Source organism: Ascaphus truei, chromosome 4 (genome assembly GCF_040206685.1).
Source record: "Ascaphus truei isolate aAscTru1 chromosome 4, aAscTru1.hap1, whole genome shotgun sequence".
Lineage (NCBI taxonomy): Eukaryota > Metazoa > Chordata > Amphibia > Anura > Ascaphidae > Ascaphus > Ascaphus truei.
The window spans coordinates 84,621,173-84,639,398 of NC_134486.1; the positions used below are offsets into that span (position 1 = coordinate 84,621,173).

Below are 18,226 nucleotides of genomic sequence, written 5' to 3' on the forward strand. Positions count from 1 at the left end.
CAGTACAATGTAAGCAATATAGGAAAACAAATATTTATTATTTCTCCACTCCACCAGGCAGCACAGCGCTGTTTCGTCCATGCAAACTGCAGGGGATCTCATCAGTGAAGCCATCTTTCCTTAATCTTCTCAGATAAGGTACTTCGAAGTGGACTAATGTCACCAAGTTACAAGGGCCATTTTAATTTAGGTAAAAAAAATTATTTTTATTTTTTTAGAAATAATATATAGTTGACAGTATTCAAAAATATTTGTACAGTGTTACAAAAATACACCGCACCAATGCTGTCAAGTACCCCTTCAAAATTAGATCACAACAGCTGGCCCACAAGATTATAGGAAACCAAAATGTGCCGGCACACCTAGCAAAGTATATTTATGTTGCAATTAATTCAGAAGCATCCAGCTATGCAACACACACACACACACACACACACACACACACACACACATGCAAACTGGTCAAGTGATGAAATTAAATCATGCTTTAAGTAAAGTATTGCCTTATTTGGCTCCTGTGAAAACGAATACATTTTTATTTAGAGTGTGCCCTGTAATTCTAACCTCATCTCCTGGTGGCGGCCTCGCAATTACTTTACAAGGAACAATAAAATGAAGAAAGAACTGAACATATCTGTAGGTCCGAGCGATTCAATCTGATCACACAAAAAAAATTAGATAGACCAATGTTTCGAGGTCCTAAACATTCTTTTGAAGCCGCAATCCTGTGCATTTTACGTATGAATTTTTACATTTAAACCTCTGGAGCTGAACGCCTTTATTTTTAGCTTTGGGTACACCCTGGTTACCAAGATACTTGCCGGTTTAGTTCCTCCTCCGATTTGCAAAGATGGCATCCACGGTCAGCCAATGGGAAACCCCCGTTGTAGCTTCCTATTGGACCGAGAGACCCACCGGATTTTGATTGCCTGGATCAGAGCTGAAACATCCGCAACTAATCCGGTAAGTATATTGGGAATCCCGGATCTAAAAGTAGTGGGAATCAATTCTGCAGGAACCCACCCTCATTTGAATACTGTACAAAATGTCAGTGAAACACATGTAACCTAGTCAAAATGTTCAATTCGGTCCTACGCGGGTCTCCCCCTTTCAACAAACCTCTATTAGATCTACATCCTACGGGAATAATTGTTCCATGATACTTTGTAGTTTTCTTACGTGACCATTACATATTGAACATAAGACAAAAAAAGTCATACTTTTTTTTCAAAATGCTCTCAACACCCTTAAATTGCCCATTTATTTTAGAACTGTCTGCATTACTTCCTTCCCTTTCTGCAACGTGTGGCTTCAATGGGATGTATTTGTACAGCACTAGCCATAGATGTTCAAACAAACACACAAAAAAATGTATTCTTGTACATGGTAACATGAGCTGTACTCCAGGGATAACCATCTACTGTACTTATGAATCCCCAAGGATGAAAAGTGACCTCCAAGGCAGTATCATTTTGCAAATAACAAGGACTGTATCTTCATTAACATCCCTTAGGGTTCTGAATGAATTACTATGTGGCTTATTATATATGCACATAGGGATTACTTTTATGTTTTTATAAATGTTTTTTTACTCCAGGGTGTGAAGCAGCAGACCACCAATTATAGCCTCTTGCAGGTTAAGCCGTCTGGCTGGTGTAAAGCCATAATGCTTTATTAGGTCAATTAAATACCTGAAAACAAAGCAAGAGACATTTCACCATTTTAAATTCGGGAGATGAAAAAGCCGGTGGGAGGTGAAACCAAACTAGCCGTACACATCTGGGAAGCCATTTAAAAAATATATTATTTAAACTCCCCAAAATGAAAATGGGCAGTTTCGAAAGGCCTGGTTCTTATAAACACTTCAGACATGGACAGACTGCAATATGCAAGCTTTTCAGCTCAAAACAGCTGTAACAATTACACAAAAAGGAACACGTGGATTCTTACCTAGCAGTAGACAAGGACTTGGAGGTTCTCTCACACTTTTCTGTTTCTAGCATATGATCCAGGGGTGATACATTTTCATCTATTTCAGCAACAGGATGAGGAGGAGGAAAACACACTTGGATAATTCGCTCGAGACGACTCAGTAATGATTGCTACATAAGAGAAAAGATCAAAGGCAATTTACATACAGTATCCTCATTTAGATTTCATTGAATTGCTTTCCTGTCAACTCCAACTTTTGCACACACAAATAAAAAGATATGCAGCATTAGCCATTAGTGAGTTTAAAAGTGAAAACACGTAGTTTCTCGAAAATTTGCTTTGGAGGGGGATAGTTCATTGCTTCCGTGAAAAGAATGCTGCAGGGAGTTCAAAAGTTGCAGAGATTAGGGCCGAGTTACAAATTAGTTAGTAGAAAATACTTTGCGTTGGTCATAAATGGAGACACTTAGAATCTGTTTTTTTATGCATTTATAGTTGTTCTAACCTTATCTTCAGCTACTTGCAGTGTTTTAAAACATAGGCAACTGAAGAGCCAACAACTACAAGAATTACACATGGTGTTTGCTGATCACGTGATCAAGTTAATTGGCACAAATTAAATGCATACTGCATGTTTTTCTGTAGAGAACATGAACTAATATTAGAGCTACATGGGAATGGCTGACTTTCTGTGCTGTAATTGGATATATGATACTTTATCCCATTTCACTAAAGAGGAGACGGCAATACACAGAGGTGCTGTAAATTGCTTCAAGCGATTACTAAATTCATGCACTATTTCTTTTGTTCACCAGTTATTACACACTTTCAAAGTATCGTTGGTGATGGTCAACAACAAAAACATTAGTCAAGCAGGGTTAACAAGGAGGTAATGAATAGGTAAACAGATAAATATAAAAATACAGATGTATTAAACTACAGAAAAATGTTGCACAGTGGGAAATTAATATGCTGAGCTTCACCTGGTGCCTCCAAGAAAGCGAAACAAAAAAAAGAGACACCTCTAAATACATTAATGCAACAGCCCCACCCAGTGGTGAAAACAAACAGTGACATAATGCAAATGAAAACTATGTTAAATAACACAGATAAAATGAATAAAATAAATTGTCAACTAATCAACCTTCAGAAGAAAAAACAGCCAGATTATCCAGTAGGTATTAGCACAAAAGGATGAGGGAGCAGTCAACTTCAGCACTGGCAATAAGTACATCAAAGCCCATAAAGTTTGTAGCAGATATAATGTAGATCTTAACAGGAAAAAGAGAGAAGGGACTAATTGCGCAGTATCTTAAACTTTTAATAATATTAAAAATCACTTGCATGTGTTCCCTCTGTATGTGTCCGCCCGGAAACAGTCAGCTTGCAGCACAATTTCCACCAAGAGTGAAGCACAGGATAGAGAGACTGACCGGATCGGGAGACATGACGTGGGAACTTTGCTGAAATGCTGACTGTTTCTGGGTGGCCGCATACGGAGGGAACACATGCAAGTGAGCAAGCTACCACATACACCCGAGCCCAGTGTCCGAGAAGGGAGGAACTGCCTCCGTAAAGAAACTGCTATATGTCCTGAATGACATAACGTCTGTAAGTGTTCATTCAGGGGCGTCTGTTTGCGTGTTGTACTATTAAAAGTTTTAGATTCTGCGCAATTAGTCCCTTCTCTACTTTTCGTGTTAAGATCTACATTGTACCTGCTATTGCATCTGCTACAAAATGTATGGGCTTTGATGTACTCATTGCCAGTGCTGAAGTCAACTGCTCCCTCATCCTTTTGTACCTATACCTCCAAGAAAGCAACATATTAAAATGTCCAAAACTCTTGCAGTGCACATGCAATGAACTCTATAAAACACACATACAGATGCAGCAACTTGTATCCATCAGCTGCCACAGCACATGTACTGGTGCACAGCGTGCCAAGAGTTGAGCGTCCGCAGTATAGTGCTTGACAAGGGGTAAAGGCCCATCAGGATTAACACAGAGGACGTCCCTGCTTCTGAATGGGACTCGCGCTGTGTGGAACTTACCGGGCTGCATCAGTCTGTAAGAGATGCGCATTGAGAGTAGACAGACTCAATCACACTCCCTGCGCACCTCTAACATGCAATCACGCGTTTTTTTATTTTAATAACAGTATTGAAGCAGGGGGTCTCCAGAGCTGAACCATATTAATTTCAGCCTCGGGGAACCCCTGCTTCGGAGTTACAGGCCCCGGCTAGCCGCTACGGTAATGAAGGGGGTTAAACAAGAGTACCTAGTTTATTGGGGGGGTGGTGTAATGGGGATGATTGCTCCAGGGTGGGTGTTTTTAACTCCTTCATTACCTTAGCAGTAGTAACCGCAGAGGTAAAGAAGGGGTTAACCCTCCCCACCCCAGAGGCCTAACCACCTACTCCGGGTCAACTACCCCCTTCACCCACCCCCTCTACCTCAAGTAAACATTAAAATACAACACAGACACCAATACGCTCATTGATTGCCAGTGTGGTTACCTATGCCCTCAATGGGAGCAAAAGATAACCCCAATGGCAATGAATGGGCACCCTACTATCCACCCCCAATACAGACAGTACTGTAATGGGTAAAATCCCTATTGTCAAGATCTGGATAATAGCGCATTTGCCCATTAAAAATAAAACACTACCGAGCCAGCATATAGTAAATTAAAGTTGTACTTATCCCTGCCAGGATGAAGGCCATCCTCGTCCTCCTCATCTTCAGTGGGCACCGACAGTAAAATAAAAAAAACTAACTACTGGACTGTAACCCCTTAAAATCACCATAGTCGTTATTAACCGATACGGTAATTAAAGGTTAATCCCCCCACCCACCCGGGAGGCCTAACCACCCTCCTCCGGGGCAAATGCCCCCACACTCTCTACCCGTGTCACATTGGTAAAACAGGACCACAATATGAGCATGAATTGCCACAATAGCAACAAATGGGCAAGTTGAAATGAAGAACAACTAAATAATAAAATATTTGCCAATAAACCCATTGATTGTCATGGTCATAAACCATGCCCGATTGCCACTATGGCAATGAATGGGCAAGCTAAAACATTGACTATTAATGCGTTTTTTTGGCAAATGTGGTTATCTGTACTGTCAAAGGGGCATAGATAAACACATTGCCAGTCAATGGGCAACCTAAAAAATAACAAAATACACAATCAAATAAAATATAATCAATGTGTTTCTTACCTTCGCCGGGATGAACATTCTTCCTTTTCATCCAACAGCGGCATCAACTCTTGCCTCATGACACAATGATCCTCATTAGCATGATGCAAAGAAGTCCATGATCCTCAGTTGCTTGAAAAGAAGTCTCTGGTGAGTAGTTCTTCTCTCTTTTCTTTCTTCGCTAACAGGTCTAGTAAATGTTGATTTGGAAGCCATCACACCAATCAGATTGATGATGTACCATGTCAGTCAAATGTGACGTCACAGGCCTTATATAAAGGCCTGTCACATCTCATTTGACCCCAAGAAGCCATCAGATCAACATCTCCTTGAACTATTGGAGAAGAAAGAAGAAAAAGAAAGAACTACTCACCGGAGACTTCTCTTCAAGCAACTGAGGATCATGACTTCTTCGCATCATGCTGATGAGGATCCTTACATCGTGGGTCAAGAGTTGGTGCCGCTGTTGGATGAGAAGTATGAAATGTTCATCATGGCAAAGGTAAAACACATTGATTAGATTGTGTTTGTTTTTTTAGGATGCCCATTGATTGGCAATGTGTTTATCTATGCCCCTTTGAGAGAGTATAAAAAAACACATTTACTATCAATGTGTTTTTTGGCAAATGTTTTAATTTGCCCATTCATTGCCATAGTGGCAATTCATGCTCACTGTGGGGATGGCATACCACTGTGACAATCCAGGTGTTTATTGGCAAATGTATTTTAACATTTAAAAAAAAAAAATGTACTTTATTTAGTGGTTGTTTTTAATTTTTAGTTTGCCCATTCATTGCCAGTGGCAATCCATGCCCATATTGTGGCCATTTCACACACCCTGGGGCAACTAACCCCTTCACCCACTCCTCTACCCTCAATAAACCAGGTACTCTGGTTCAACACATAGCTGCTATGGTAGTGAAGCTGCTTTTATTTTAATAACAGTATTGAAGCAGGGGGTCTCCGGAGCAGAACCGCATAAATAATTTCAGCGCCGCGGACACCCTGCTTCCTGAGTTACAAGCCATGGTATGAGGTGCCGGTATCGCCGCCATGTATAAATGTCCCGGTCATGTGACCAGGACATTTAAACATGGCGGAGAGACCGGCACCCCATACTGCGGCCTGTAACTCAGGAAGCAGAGGGTCCCCGAGGCTGATATTTATGCGGTTCATCTCCAGAGACCCACTGCTCCAAAACGGTGCTATTAAAATAAAAGCCGCGCCATCGCCTGTTAGAGACGCGCAAGGAGAGTGACTGTCTACTCTCAATGCGTGCCTCTTACAGACTGATGCAGTCCGGTAGGATTCACATATTGGGAGTCCCATTCACAAGCAGGGATGCCCACTGTGTCAATCCTGAGGGGCCATTAGTCTCTATACCGGGACTCCGCGAGCACACAGGATAAGAAACGTGCCTGTGTCGAATTTCGTGAGGGCAGCGAGACCAACCATGAGGCTACATCGGTACCACCCAAAACAAAACAGCGGCCTGGAGGGGAAAAAAGCGAATTATGAAGGTTTTAGTAGGTAAGAGGTGAAATCATTTACAGACGCCCCAAGCACCTCTATGTGCAGTGTTTCCTGCTATGCCTCCCAGAGGCACCAGCAGATACAGGGACCCTGAGAGTTAATTTGCCGAGGTTTAACGGGGACATTTTTATATTAAACTTTACTCTGACATTGTGCAATACCTGATCTTCCAAAATGATTACATATGTTGCAATCCAAAGACGGACTGAAATGATTGAAAATACTTTACACAGGTGAATACTTATGGGAGCTCGAAACCAGTTTGAAAAACAAGTGACCGTGGGGTGAGTATAGGGAGAGACGTATGTGAAACAGAATCATTTTGGTGATGAAGCAAAAGCAGCAAGGGACGGGAAACTCATCTATCTAGCACAGACTAGGACAGGACAGCTAATGTGAAGGTACAGGCGGAAGGCAGCCGAAAATGTTACGGCATAGTTCTAAGCAAGAGGTGATTGATTAAATCAGTCTGCTATATAGCACAATTCAAATAGCTATTATTAAGTTTGCAAAAGCAGCAGGACTCAGGTTATGACAGATAACTTTATCCATGAGATAAGTGCACTTGCCCATATAAACAAGGTTCTCAGACCATTTATTAAAAATATACAAGACTATATCTTTTATTTTCAGTTTTTATATTTTTGCAATAAGGGTGCCTCCTAGGAATAAAAGCACGAGGCATTTGGAGAAAAGGGTTTGTGAAAACAGAAACGGAAGTATTCCTCGTGATATTATAGATACAATTGTAAAAAACACTTTTAATTGTTACCCTTTAATTAAATAAAAATAGAACCAAAAAAAGGGGAGGAGTAAGGGAAAACAACAACAACGCACAAAAGAAAAAGAAAGGGTGTCAGGCATGTAACTGCAAATTGAGTGGCGAGTAAAAAAAAAAAAAAAAAAAAATTATATATATATTTATTATTTTCTATTGACTGGTGCTCCATGTGACCCAGACTGCTGAAAAGGGCGTTTAAGGAACATACAAAAATATGGGCATGTCATGTATATGCTTTTCCCGAACAATTAAGGCTTGTTATATAGTAGGCACGGGTGCCCGGCGTTGCGCATGCACGTGGCACGCGCGTTTCGTGTGTGTGTGTGTGTGTATATATATATATATATATATCTAAAAAGAAAAAAAGAGGAGAGAGCGCACGCCCATAGCGTATAAAAGTTTTAATGAGGGGGAAGGGGGAGAGAGGGGGGTAAAAAATGCACTTACAAAAATGCAATAAAATCAAGCATATGTGATATATATAATCACCACCATCCGGTTTTTCTGTAGACTCTTGGGGCAGTCCCAGGCTCCGTTGGTAAGGGAGCAACGTCACAGCAGATTCCCAGGGCTGGTAACACCATCCGGTCAAACTGCAGACTTTTGGGGCCGTCCCAGGCTCCGTTGGCAATGGAGCACAGTCCCAGCAAATTCACAAGCCAGGTGTGCTGTACAATAGTCCAAGAAAGAGGTCCCGTAATAGTGGTGCCTATAGCACTCGCGCCTGGATCAATACGCTCCAGCGCTTAGTGTAGACTCCAATGTCTGTGCGTCTGACGTCACGACGCTCCCTGACGCGTTTCGTCAGTCACGGCTAACTTTCTCAAAGGGATATCATGAGAGGGGGAGGTCCGGTATTATATATGCAACCTCATGATGGTAATTAAAAGAAGTCCCCTCCCCTACTCAGCTGCAATCGTTTTTTGTGCTGCTACACACTTATACACACACATTTACATGTAATACAGATAATTAACCCTAAAAAGATTGGAGGAGATAGTTGGAGTAAAAGCAAGATTTACACTCTGAATACCAGTCTAAATCCCAATTCATTTTAGATGAATGGCACATATTGTACAAAAATACATATATATACCAGATCACTATATAAAAACCATAAATGTATACTATATGTATATTACCCATAGACTGGTATAACATTGTTCATAAGGACAGAAAAAAACCGAAAAAAATCCTAAAGGGATCAAACCAAAATAAAAGCATTCAGCCTGCATGTGGATCAAGACCTCGTTAGCCAATAGTATATAAGTGTATATATGGGATATGTTGTGATTACCCACAGGGTGCATCAGTTAATTAATACTTGAGCACACCTGTATATAGAGAGGAATGACTCACATACAGGCTAATACTATATAAAATTACTGAAAAACAAGAGATCACATAACATCATATACAATATAGATAAAATGCAATAGTGTGTACATATACAAACACACACAGTCAAGTGCAAATATTACCCTTAGCGGGTGTATGAATAATTTAAAATTGAATATAGACAATATCTCATGTGATCCTAATAGGAAAAAACTGATCAGATTGGGGATATTTTGAAACATCAGTCTGGAGTCTGTATGCCACAAACAAGGCTAGGACCTGGGGAACTATTTTATTGTGAGTGCATATTTTAATTAATTGTATTGTTAAGTTATATGGAAAAAAGTGTATGTATATAAAATATATAAAGAGGTGTGTGTATATATATAAAAAAAAAAAATATATATATAATGTATGTATAGAAGAAAACTTTACCCTTTATCTCATTCGCCAATATTTACTACCCAGGCCCTAAATGGCTAAACTAAAGTGAGTGCCTATTCAAGTGAATGTTAATTTATATGAAGGCTGTACAATAATTATAATAGTGTATGTGAGGATTAATGCCTAATACCGTCTATTAAACCCTGTGATAATCTTATTTTTAATTAAACCACATAAATGTGCAAATATAAATATTCATAAATACATCCATTATTCAGACGGGGGGAAAGGATGGGAAGGGGGTGGGGGGGGGGTGGGGAGGGGGGGGGGGAAAGGTGAATCCCCCCCTCCCCACCCCCCCCACCATCCTTTCCCCCCGTCTGAATAATGGATGTATTTATGAATATTTATATTTGCACATTTATGTGGTTTAATTAAAAATAAGATTATCACAGGGTTTAATAGACGGTATTAGGCATTAATCCTCACATACACTATTATAATTATTGTACAGCCTTCATATAAATTAAAATTAACATTCACTTGAATAGGCACTCACTTTAGTTTGGCCATTTAGGGCCTGGGTAGTAAATATTGGCGAATGAGATAAAGGGTAAAGTTTTCTTTTATACATACATTATATATATATATTTTTTTTTATATACACACCTCTTTATATATTTTATATACATACACTTTTTTCCATATAACTTAACAATACAATTAATTAAAATATGCACTCACAATAAAATAGTTCCCCAGGTCCTAGCCTTGTTTGTGGCATACAGACTCCAGACTGATGTTTCAAAATATCCCCAATCTGATCAGTTTTTTCCTATTAGGATCACATGAGATATTGTCTATATTCAATTTTAAATTATTCATACACCCGCTAAGGGTAATATTTGCACTTGACTGTGTGTGTTTGTATATGTACACACTATTGCATTTTATCTATATTGTATATGATGTTATGTGATCTCTTGTTTTTCAGTAATTGTATATAGTATTAGCCTGTATGTGAGTCATTCCTCTCTATATACTAGGTGTGCTCAAGTATTAATTAACTGATGCACCCTGTGGGTAATCACAACATAGCCAATAGTATATAAGTGTATATATGGGATAACGAGGTCTTGATCCACATGCAGGCTGAATGCTTTTATTTTTATTTTGGTTTGATCCCTTTAGGATTTTTTTCGTTTTTTTTCTGTCCTTATGAACAATGTTATACCAGTCTATGGGTAATATACATATAGTATACATTTATGGTTTTTATATAGTGATCTGGTATATATATGTATTTTTGTACAATATGTGCCATTCATCTAAAATGAATTGGGATTTAGACTGGTATTCAGAGTGTAAATCTTGCTTTTACTCCAACTATCTCCTCCAATCTTTTTAGGGTTAATTATCTGTATTACATGTAAATGTGTGTGTATAAGTGTGTAGCAGCACAAAAAACGATTGCAGCTGAGTAGGGGAGGGGACTTCTTTTAATTACCATCATGAGGTTGCATATATAATACCGGACCTCCCCCTCTCATGATATCCCTTTGAGAAAGTTAGCCGTGACTGACGAAACGCGTCAGGGAGCGTCGTGACGTCAGACGCACAGACATTGGAGTCTACACTAAGCGCTGGAGCGTATTGATCCAGGCGCGAGTGCTATAGGCACCACTATTACGGGACCTCTTTCTTGGACTATTATACAGCACACCTGGCTTGTGAATTTGCTGGGACTGTGCTCCATTGCCAACGGAGCCTGGGACGGCCCCAAAAGTCTGCAGTTTGACCGGATGGTGTTACCAGCCCTGGGAATCTGCTGTGACGTTGCTCCCTTACCAACGGAGCCTGGGACTGCCCCAAGAGTCTACAGAAAAACCGGATGGTGGTGATTATATATATCACATATGCTTGATTTTATTGCATTTTTGTAAGTGCATTTTTTACCCCCCTCTCTCCCCCTTCCCCCTCATTAAAACTTTTATACGCTATGGGCGTGCGCTCTCTCCTCTTTTTTTCTTTTTAGATATCTTGTGGACGTGGTTGGTCCATATTGAGAGCTGCCGGAGACCCTGCATACCAGCACCTATACCATTCATTGGACTATTTGAGGACTGGTTTATCCTTTTTTGCATTTTTTTTATATAATATTGTTCATGTTTTTGTGGGCCTGATATTATTATAGGTCCACATTACTACATATGTGTATATATTGCTTATATAATTAAGGTATCTATCTATATTTACATCATATTGTCATAGCATATATATATATATATATATATATATATATATATATATATATATATATATATATATATATATATATATATATTCATTGTATATGTTCCTTAGAGGCGCAGCTTTTTTCTTTGTTGTGTATATATATATATATATATATATATATATATATATATATATATATATATATATATATATATATATATATATATATATAACATTTTATGTGTATTGTGGTTTTTAAAACTATTCAAATAGTTGTCATTTTAATGGAAACAAGGAAGCGAACCTATGCGCAATTCAGCTAGTTTTTCTCAATCTGTATTGCAGCCTCACTGATTGGCTAAAGAGTGACGTGCAACGGCAGCAGCGCGAAAAGGTACTTTTCAGGTCTTTCCTCCAATCTCACACGGGCATATGTGGGCAGGATCCCTCAGCGTTGTCTTTGATGTTCTTGATCTGGTCACGAAGTGAAGTCATCTACTGAAGTGGTTGTTGTCTTGTGTTGATCGCTTGTTGATAGTCTCTAATAGCCGTATGTTCTGGCTCATATGAGCCGTGGTGAACACGCAAGAGACACACACAGAAGGGATCAAAAGGTGAGTGGACACATGCGATTCCAATACACTGGGGTGTCAGAGAGAATGAAATAAATAAATAGATACACTCACACGGGCTTGTGAGAGTGATGACAGTTAGGGCAACTGTTTGCAGCGTGTGGTCAACTGTGGATGGTGCCTTTTGTCTGTAGTCTGGGTGTCTTGCAGTAGACCACAGGGAACGGACACACACACATATATATATATATATATAGAAATCCAAAATAAATGGAGGGATGGAGATTGTGGCTACATTTTGAAGTGTAAATATAATATAATAAAATAGACTCACACGGGCTTGTGTGAGCTGAGGTGATGAGGGCAGGGGTTAACAGCGTGAGATCCGCTGTAATTGCTGTATCTGCAGTCAATAAATAATGCAGTCTCCGTGGCTGGAACCAGTTCTGGTGGCAGTGAGTCCCTTTATCCGCGTCCGGTGCGGGGCTGTTTCCCAGAGGCTGGAAGCGGCTACGGGAGTAGTGACAGTACAGGAGGGCTCCACGCTATGCCTCGAAAGACGCGTTTCGGAAAGTCAATTTCCTTCGTCAGGTTCAGGTCATAGCGTGGATGATGTGGAGCTTTAAATACATTTCTACTGCTGGGCAACTTAGCTGTGGCTCATTGGGAACGTTGATTTCTTCTTGCGCTGATTCTATGATGCTCGTCGTCGGTGCCATGTTGTGCGCATGCGTGGGGCGGCGTTGGATACCATATTCATGGGAGGCTTCTGCACATGCGTTGAATACTGCGACGTCAGTTGAGATGACGTCCTGGTCTGAGGCATACTGGTGTCGTGCGCCACTAGGTGCAAGATATAAATGCAAATGGGCAGCGGGATAGTATTGCAAGAATGTCTGTGGCCAGATATTGTACATAATAAAGGAATGATTAAAAGGCTTTAATTAAAAAAGAGGGGGGGGGGGGGGGGGGGAGTGCGAATGGGCAATGGGATAACAAGGCAAAATGTTGATGCTAATGTCTGCATTAAGACCTCCTGGGGCCAATGTTTTAAGTTTGTATATCCAGTATGTTTCTTTACGGGAAAGTTTTAAAAGCCTGTCTCCACCTCGCCAGCACGGGGGTACCTGCTCGATAGCGCGGTACGTCAGGCCTGTCACATCACTGTTGTGTTTGGTTTGAAAATGTTTAGTTACACTCATTCATTTATTATGTACAATATCTGGCCACAGACATTCTTGCAATACTATCCCGCTGCCCATTTGCATTTATATCTTGCACCTAGTGGCGCACGACACCAGTATGCCTCAGACCAGGACGTCATCTCAACTGACGTCACAGTATTCAACGCATGCGCAGAAGCCTCTCATGAATATGGTATCCAACGCCGCCCCACGCATGCGCACAACATGGCGCCGACGACCAGCGTCATAGAATCAGCGCAAGAAGAAATCAACGTTCCCAATGAGCCACAGCCAAGTTGCCCAGCAGTAGAAATGTATTTAAAGCTCCACATCATCCACGCTATGACCTGAACCTGACGAAGGAAATTGACTTTCCGAAACGCGTCTTTCGAGGCATAGCGTGGAGCCCTCTTGTACTCTCACTACTCCCGTAGCCGCTTCCAGCCTCTGGGAAACAGCCCCGCACCGGACGCGGATAAAGGGACTCACTGCCACCAGAACTGGTTCCAGCCACGGAGACTGCATTATTTATTGACTGCAGATACAGCAATTACAGCGGATCTCACGCTGTTAACCCCTGCCCTCATCACCTCAGCTCACACAAGCCCGTGTGAGTCTATTTTATTCTATTTACACTTCAAAATGTAGCCACAATCTCCATCCCTCCATTTATTTTGTATTTCTATATATGTGTGTGTCCGTTTCCTGTGGTCTACTGCAAGACACCCAGACTACAGACAAAAGGCACCATCCACAGTGGACCACACGCTGCAAACAGTTGCCCTAACTGTCATCACTCTCACAAGCCCGTGTGAGTGTATCTATTTATTTATTTCATTCTCTCTGACACCCCAGTGTGTTGGAATCGCATGTGTCCACTCACCTTTTGATCACTTCTGTTTGTGTCTCTTGTGTGTTCACCACGGCTCATATGAGCCAGAACATACGGCTATTAGAGACTATCAACAAGCGATCAACACAAGACAACAACCACTTCAGTAGATGACTTCACTTCGTGACCAGATCAAGAACATCAAAGACAACGCTGAGGGATCCTGCCCACATATGCCCGTGTGAGTATCTATAGTATTATCATCCCCCACCTATTGTTCATTTATTTATGCTCTTCACATGCGCTCATCTCCACTCTTTTCGCTAACATACCAAGGATCAGGCGTTGATCCTATTTTGATTGAGCTGCAGTACCACCAGGGCCAGTAGTACCTTCTGCCACTCTGAGCCCTGCATCTTTCTTCAATTCACGCCACCTTAGGGGGCTCTAAAAAGATTCATTTGAGGGAGCGCCACTGTCTTTTCCTTTTTTTCCCCCTTCCTTTCCTTCCTCCAATCTGCCGGCTCAACCCTCACTGCCGTGCTCGCGGCTGAAGTATAGAACGTCAGGCCTGGACACAGCCAATTCTAATTGACGCACGCACTATATTACACGCCTTAGAAGTTTGACTACGCAGTGTAAAAGGGGAATTATTGGGGACCAATCTTTTATGTATGAAATGACCTTTAAACGGGCAGTGGCACTTAGCTCATATACAAAGAACCTTTTCTAAACAAATTAAAATAGTGATTAGCATCGTAAAACAAATGTAATGATCATTGAAGCAAATAGTGTACAACAGCAAGTCTCAGTTTCTGCTTCTTTGATGTGTATTTTTGTACTGGAGACACTAAAAAGAACATTCCATGTTGTATATGAAGAGTTTACACAATCCTTGATCCAGTCAGTGTCTGAGAACCAAGAGAAACAGGAAAGGACACTTATGCGATTCAAAACACTTGCCTACTGTTTCCAAAAGCAGTGCATCATACAGAAAAAAAATTAAACACTTGTGTCAGATTTAAAATAAATTAAAACCAAGCATCAAAATCACCCAGATTTATCCCTAAAATCATGTCCATGGCATTACTTCATTTTGGTTCAAAAGGGATTGCACCTTCAAGTGTCCCCAATTTAAAATAAAATATGATTCTTTGCCTTTGGAAAATACAGACGGCTCCAGTTAATAAGTACCCAGAGGATGACCTTAATAAGCCAAGAAGAAAAATAAGGGCACAGATTCTGCAAAGCTTTTGATTCAAATACGTAAATCAAGTTGGTATCAACTGCTGAGAAAGCAATAGCAAAACAGGCTTTGCGTTATGATAAACCTCACCCTGCTGCTACTGCAAGCATTACACTATAGACATACAGTACATACATACAATATGTACTGTAATGTTTGACACTACTTGTTCTTAAACTTTAGAGTGCCTTTTGGCAATATGATTGCAGTTGACAACAGGTCTTGCTTTCTTGTTTTTGTTAGTATGCCTTATGGTCTGCAGTACATTTTGATTCTCTCCCTGGGGCAATATATTTCTCTCTGGTTTAACTTGGATAAGTTCAAGAATGCAAGATCACTGGGCCCCTTAAATGTATGCAAATGTGTGAGTGGCATGTTTATCGCAGTTATTCATTGTACCCTGTATAGGATGTTGCTGCTGTTTGCACGTTATTTATGTATTAATTAGGAGATTATGATTATGTAGAAGTGGTATCTTGAAAGCTTTGTTCAGATTATTTACCACCTCCTTTATGTTTTTTACAATAATTGTTTTTTTTTGGGGGTATATTTATCACGCCTACAGTGCTCCCATATTTTTACCGGATCCTCTTCTTATTTGGGTGTTCTGGGATTTTTCTTTTATACAGAATCAAAATGCAAAACATGGAAGATTAAAATAAATACAAGTACAGTGGTTACAGTCAAAAATAATCAATCTTAAGCCACTTGGACCTCTACACATGTACTGTACAGCACAAGAAGGGGGGAGGAAAATGGTGTATTACCTGAAAGGCATATGTTGATTCTTCAGAAACAAGAGCAGATTCAGATTCATGAAATGCAGGCAAAGCAACACTGTCTGTGTTTATGATTTGGTCACCAGAGGTAGGAGGCACATCTGTCCTATGTGACTGCCAAGCCTCGGAGTCTGGGAGAGAGTTGGCAGTCTTCTCATCTACAAATGCAGCCCACGTGGAACCCTCTACCTGGCTATCCTCAAAGGCCTTCCAGTCTGAAGCCTGGTTAACAAGACCAGCTGAACTGAAGTCTGCAAAATCATCAGTGTCTTGAAAAGTGCTGGATTCATCGAATTGTGGCAAGGAACTAAAGTCTTCAAACTCGTTAAATTCTTCCGGTTCTTCACAAGGCCCCACCTCCGAATATTTGTCACCAAATCCTTGAAACTTCAGTCTTTCATTTGAAGTTTGTTTTATTTCCTCTTTGAAAGAGGCAATGTTTGTATCCTTAAAATCACCAAAATCATCACTTAATTCATTAATATTTGCATTCTGTTCCAACGGCTCTTTGAATATATTATTTGACTCATTATGGTTTGTCAGAGGTGGATCTTCACTAGCATCAAGATCTCCAAACTCATTGGGGCGGTGATCGGGAGACACATACTCGCCTGAGCTGTTCTTCATTACAGAAGATGAACCATCAAAAGCATTGTTGGTATAATCAGTTTCCCCGTTTGAACTATGCTTAATATTTTTAGTGCCTGCCAATGTTTTGAAACATTTATCATTTGTAGAACAACCAATTTCATCAATTGTTTGTGATGTTTCTTCCTCATTTGTTTCACCAGAATGCACACGCTCTGTAAGCTCTCCAATGGTTCCATCAGTGTCTACTGAAGCCCAGATGTCTGATTGCATGGTAACACAGGCAGAAATATCAAACTCTGATGTAGACGCAGCCTTATAATCCTCAACACTGTCAATTACCACTACATTTGTTTCTGAAGAGCAATTTCTAACAGGCAGGTCATTAGGCCCATCGCTATTCTCAGGTACTAGGTCAACAAATACTTGCTTTGTAGAATTGATCTCATCAATTCCATTTAATTCATTGTTACCCCTAATACTTCTAGTCTGTCCTTCATACAAACGCTCATGTGCTTTCAGTTCTGTGTCCTCTAAGATTGCAGTGTCTGTTGTTGAAACTGTAGCAAAGTCTGCAAAGTCCTTACCAGGACTGGGTGTAAAGTCTATGTTTAACTCTGCAGAGTGAATGCTGATCGTTTTAAATCCCTTTGAATCGCTGATGCTGTCCAGATCTTCTATTCCCTGAGGGTTTACAGAATCGACCACTGCGAACCCATTTGTAAGATTCTCCAGACAGTGCACCTTCTCACCATTACACGTACCAACTGCTTGGTCCTTGCTTCTATTTAATTCTGTACTGTCGACACAAGTGACACTGCCTTCTGATTTTACATATATTTCTGTCTTTTTCACTTTCTCTCCTGAGTTCCCTTTATTATCAAGTGCAGCAGCATTAACAAACTGAATTGTTTCATTGCTGGTGTTTGTCTCTAACACACTGGAGGGCCCCTTCTTAGTGGGAAGCTCTGAGAAGTTCTCTTTGTCTTTAATAGAGGTAAGGCTAGTAAAGTTATTTACATTGTCAGAGTACTCGTGAATTGGCATAAAGTGTTTTGAAGGGATAAAATCATCTCGGGAATTAGGATATTTAACTCCATCAAAACCTATTCCAGAGTTACTGACTCCGGAGAATCCCCCAAATTCTCCAAACTCATCATCTTCATCATCGTCTGCAACACTGTCAAGAGGGGGAGGGGATGAAGAATACATTCGAACCACATCAGGCTCCATACTTTGACCTTTGTTGTAGAAGCCAGCTTACACCTATAAAACAAAGTAAGAGAGAGAAAGGCATAAGACTTCAAGGTACAATATATAACAAAGACTACTGGATATAGATTCAATGAACAGGTTACAGGACACTTCAGTATTGAAACTATTCGTATGTTCAATGTTACATGCATTACAATTGCCTCTTTCCCCCCACACACACACCATTATCTACTTTGCACAAAAATAAAAATAAAACGACATCTATAACATAGAGAAGGAGTGGCTCAGTGATCAAAGACACGGACTCTATATAATGATACAGAGTTTGAATCAGGTAAACCTGGTTCAATTCACAGTGTCAGTTCCTTGTGACCTTGGGCAAGTCAATATCTTACTG

The 18,226-nt window shown here is 40.4% G+C and overlaps 1 protein-coding gene across 5 annotated transcripts in view; it reads right to left on the reverse strand.

The window, feature by feature from the left end:
• Positions 1 to 18,226, reverse strand: part of AFTPH (aftiphilin) — a 54,480-nt gene that overhangs the window by 17,468 nt on the left and 18,786 nt on the right. For all 5 annotated transcript variants that reach the window (XR_012800936.1, XR_012800937.1, XM_075596121.1 and 2 more), the window contains exons 2-3: positions 16,015 to 17,880; positions 1,951 to 2,102 (exon numbers count right to left, since the gene is read on the reverse strand). Coding sequence is in view for 3 of the 5 variants with exons in the window: in XM_075596121.1 (XP_075452236.1) it covers positions 1,951 to 2,102; positions 16,015 to 17,847 (1,985 nt within the window). In the remaining 2 variants the exon portion in view is untranslated. The remainder of the gene's footprint in view (positions 1 to 1,950; positions 2,103 to 16,014; positions 17,881 to 18,226) is intronic.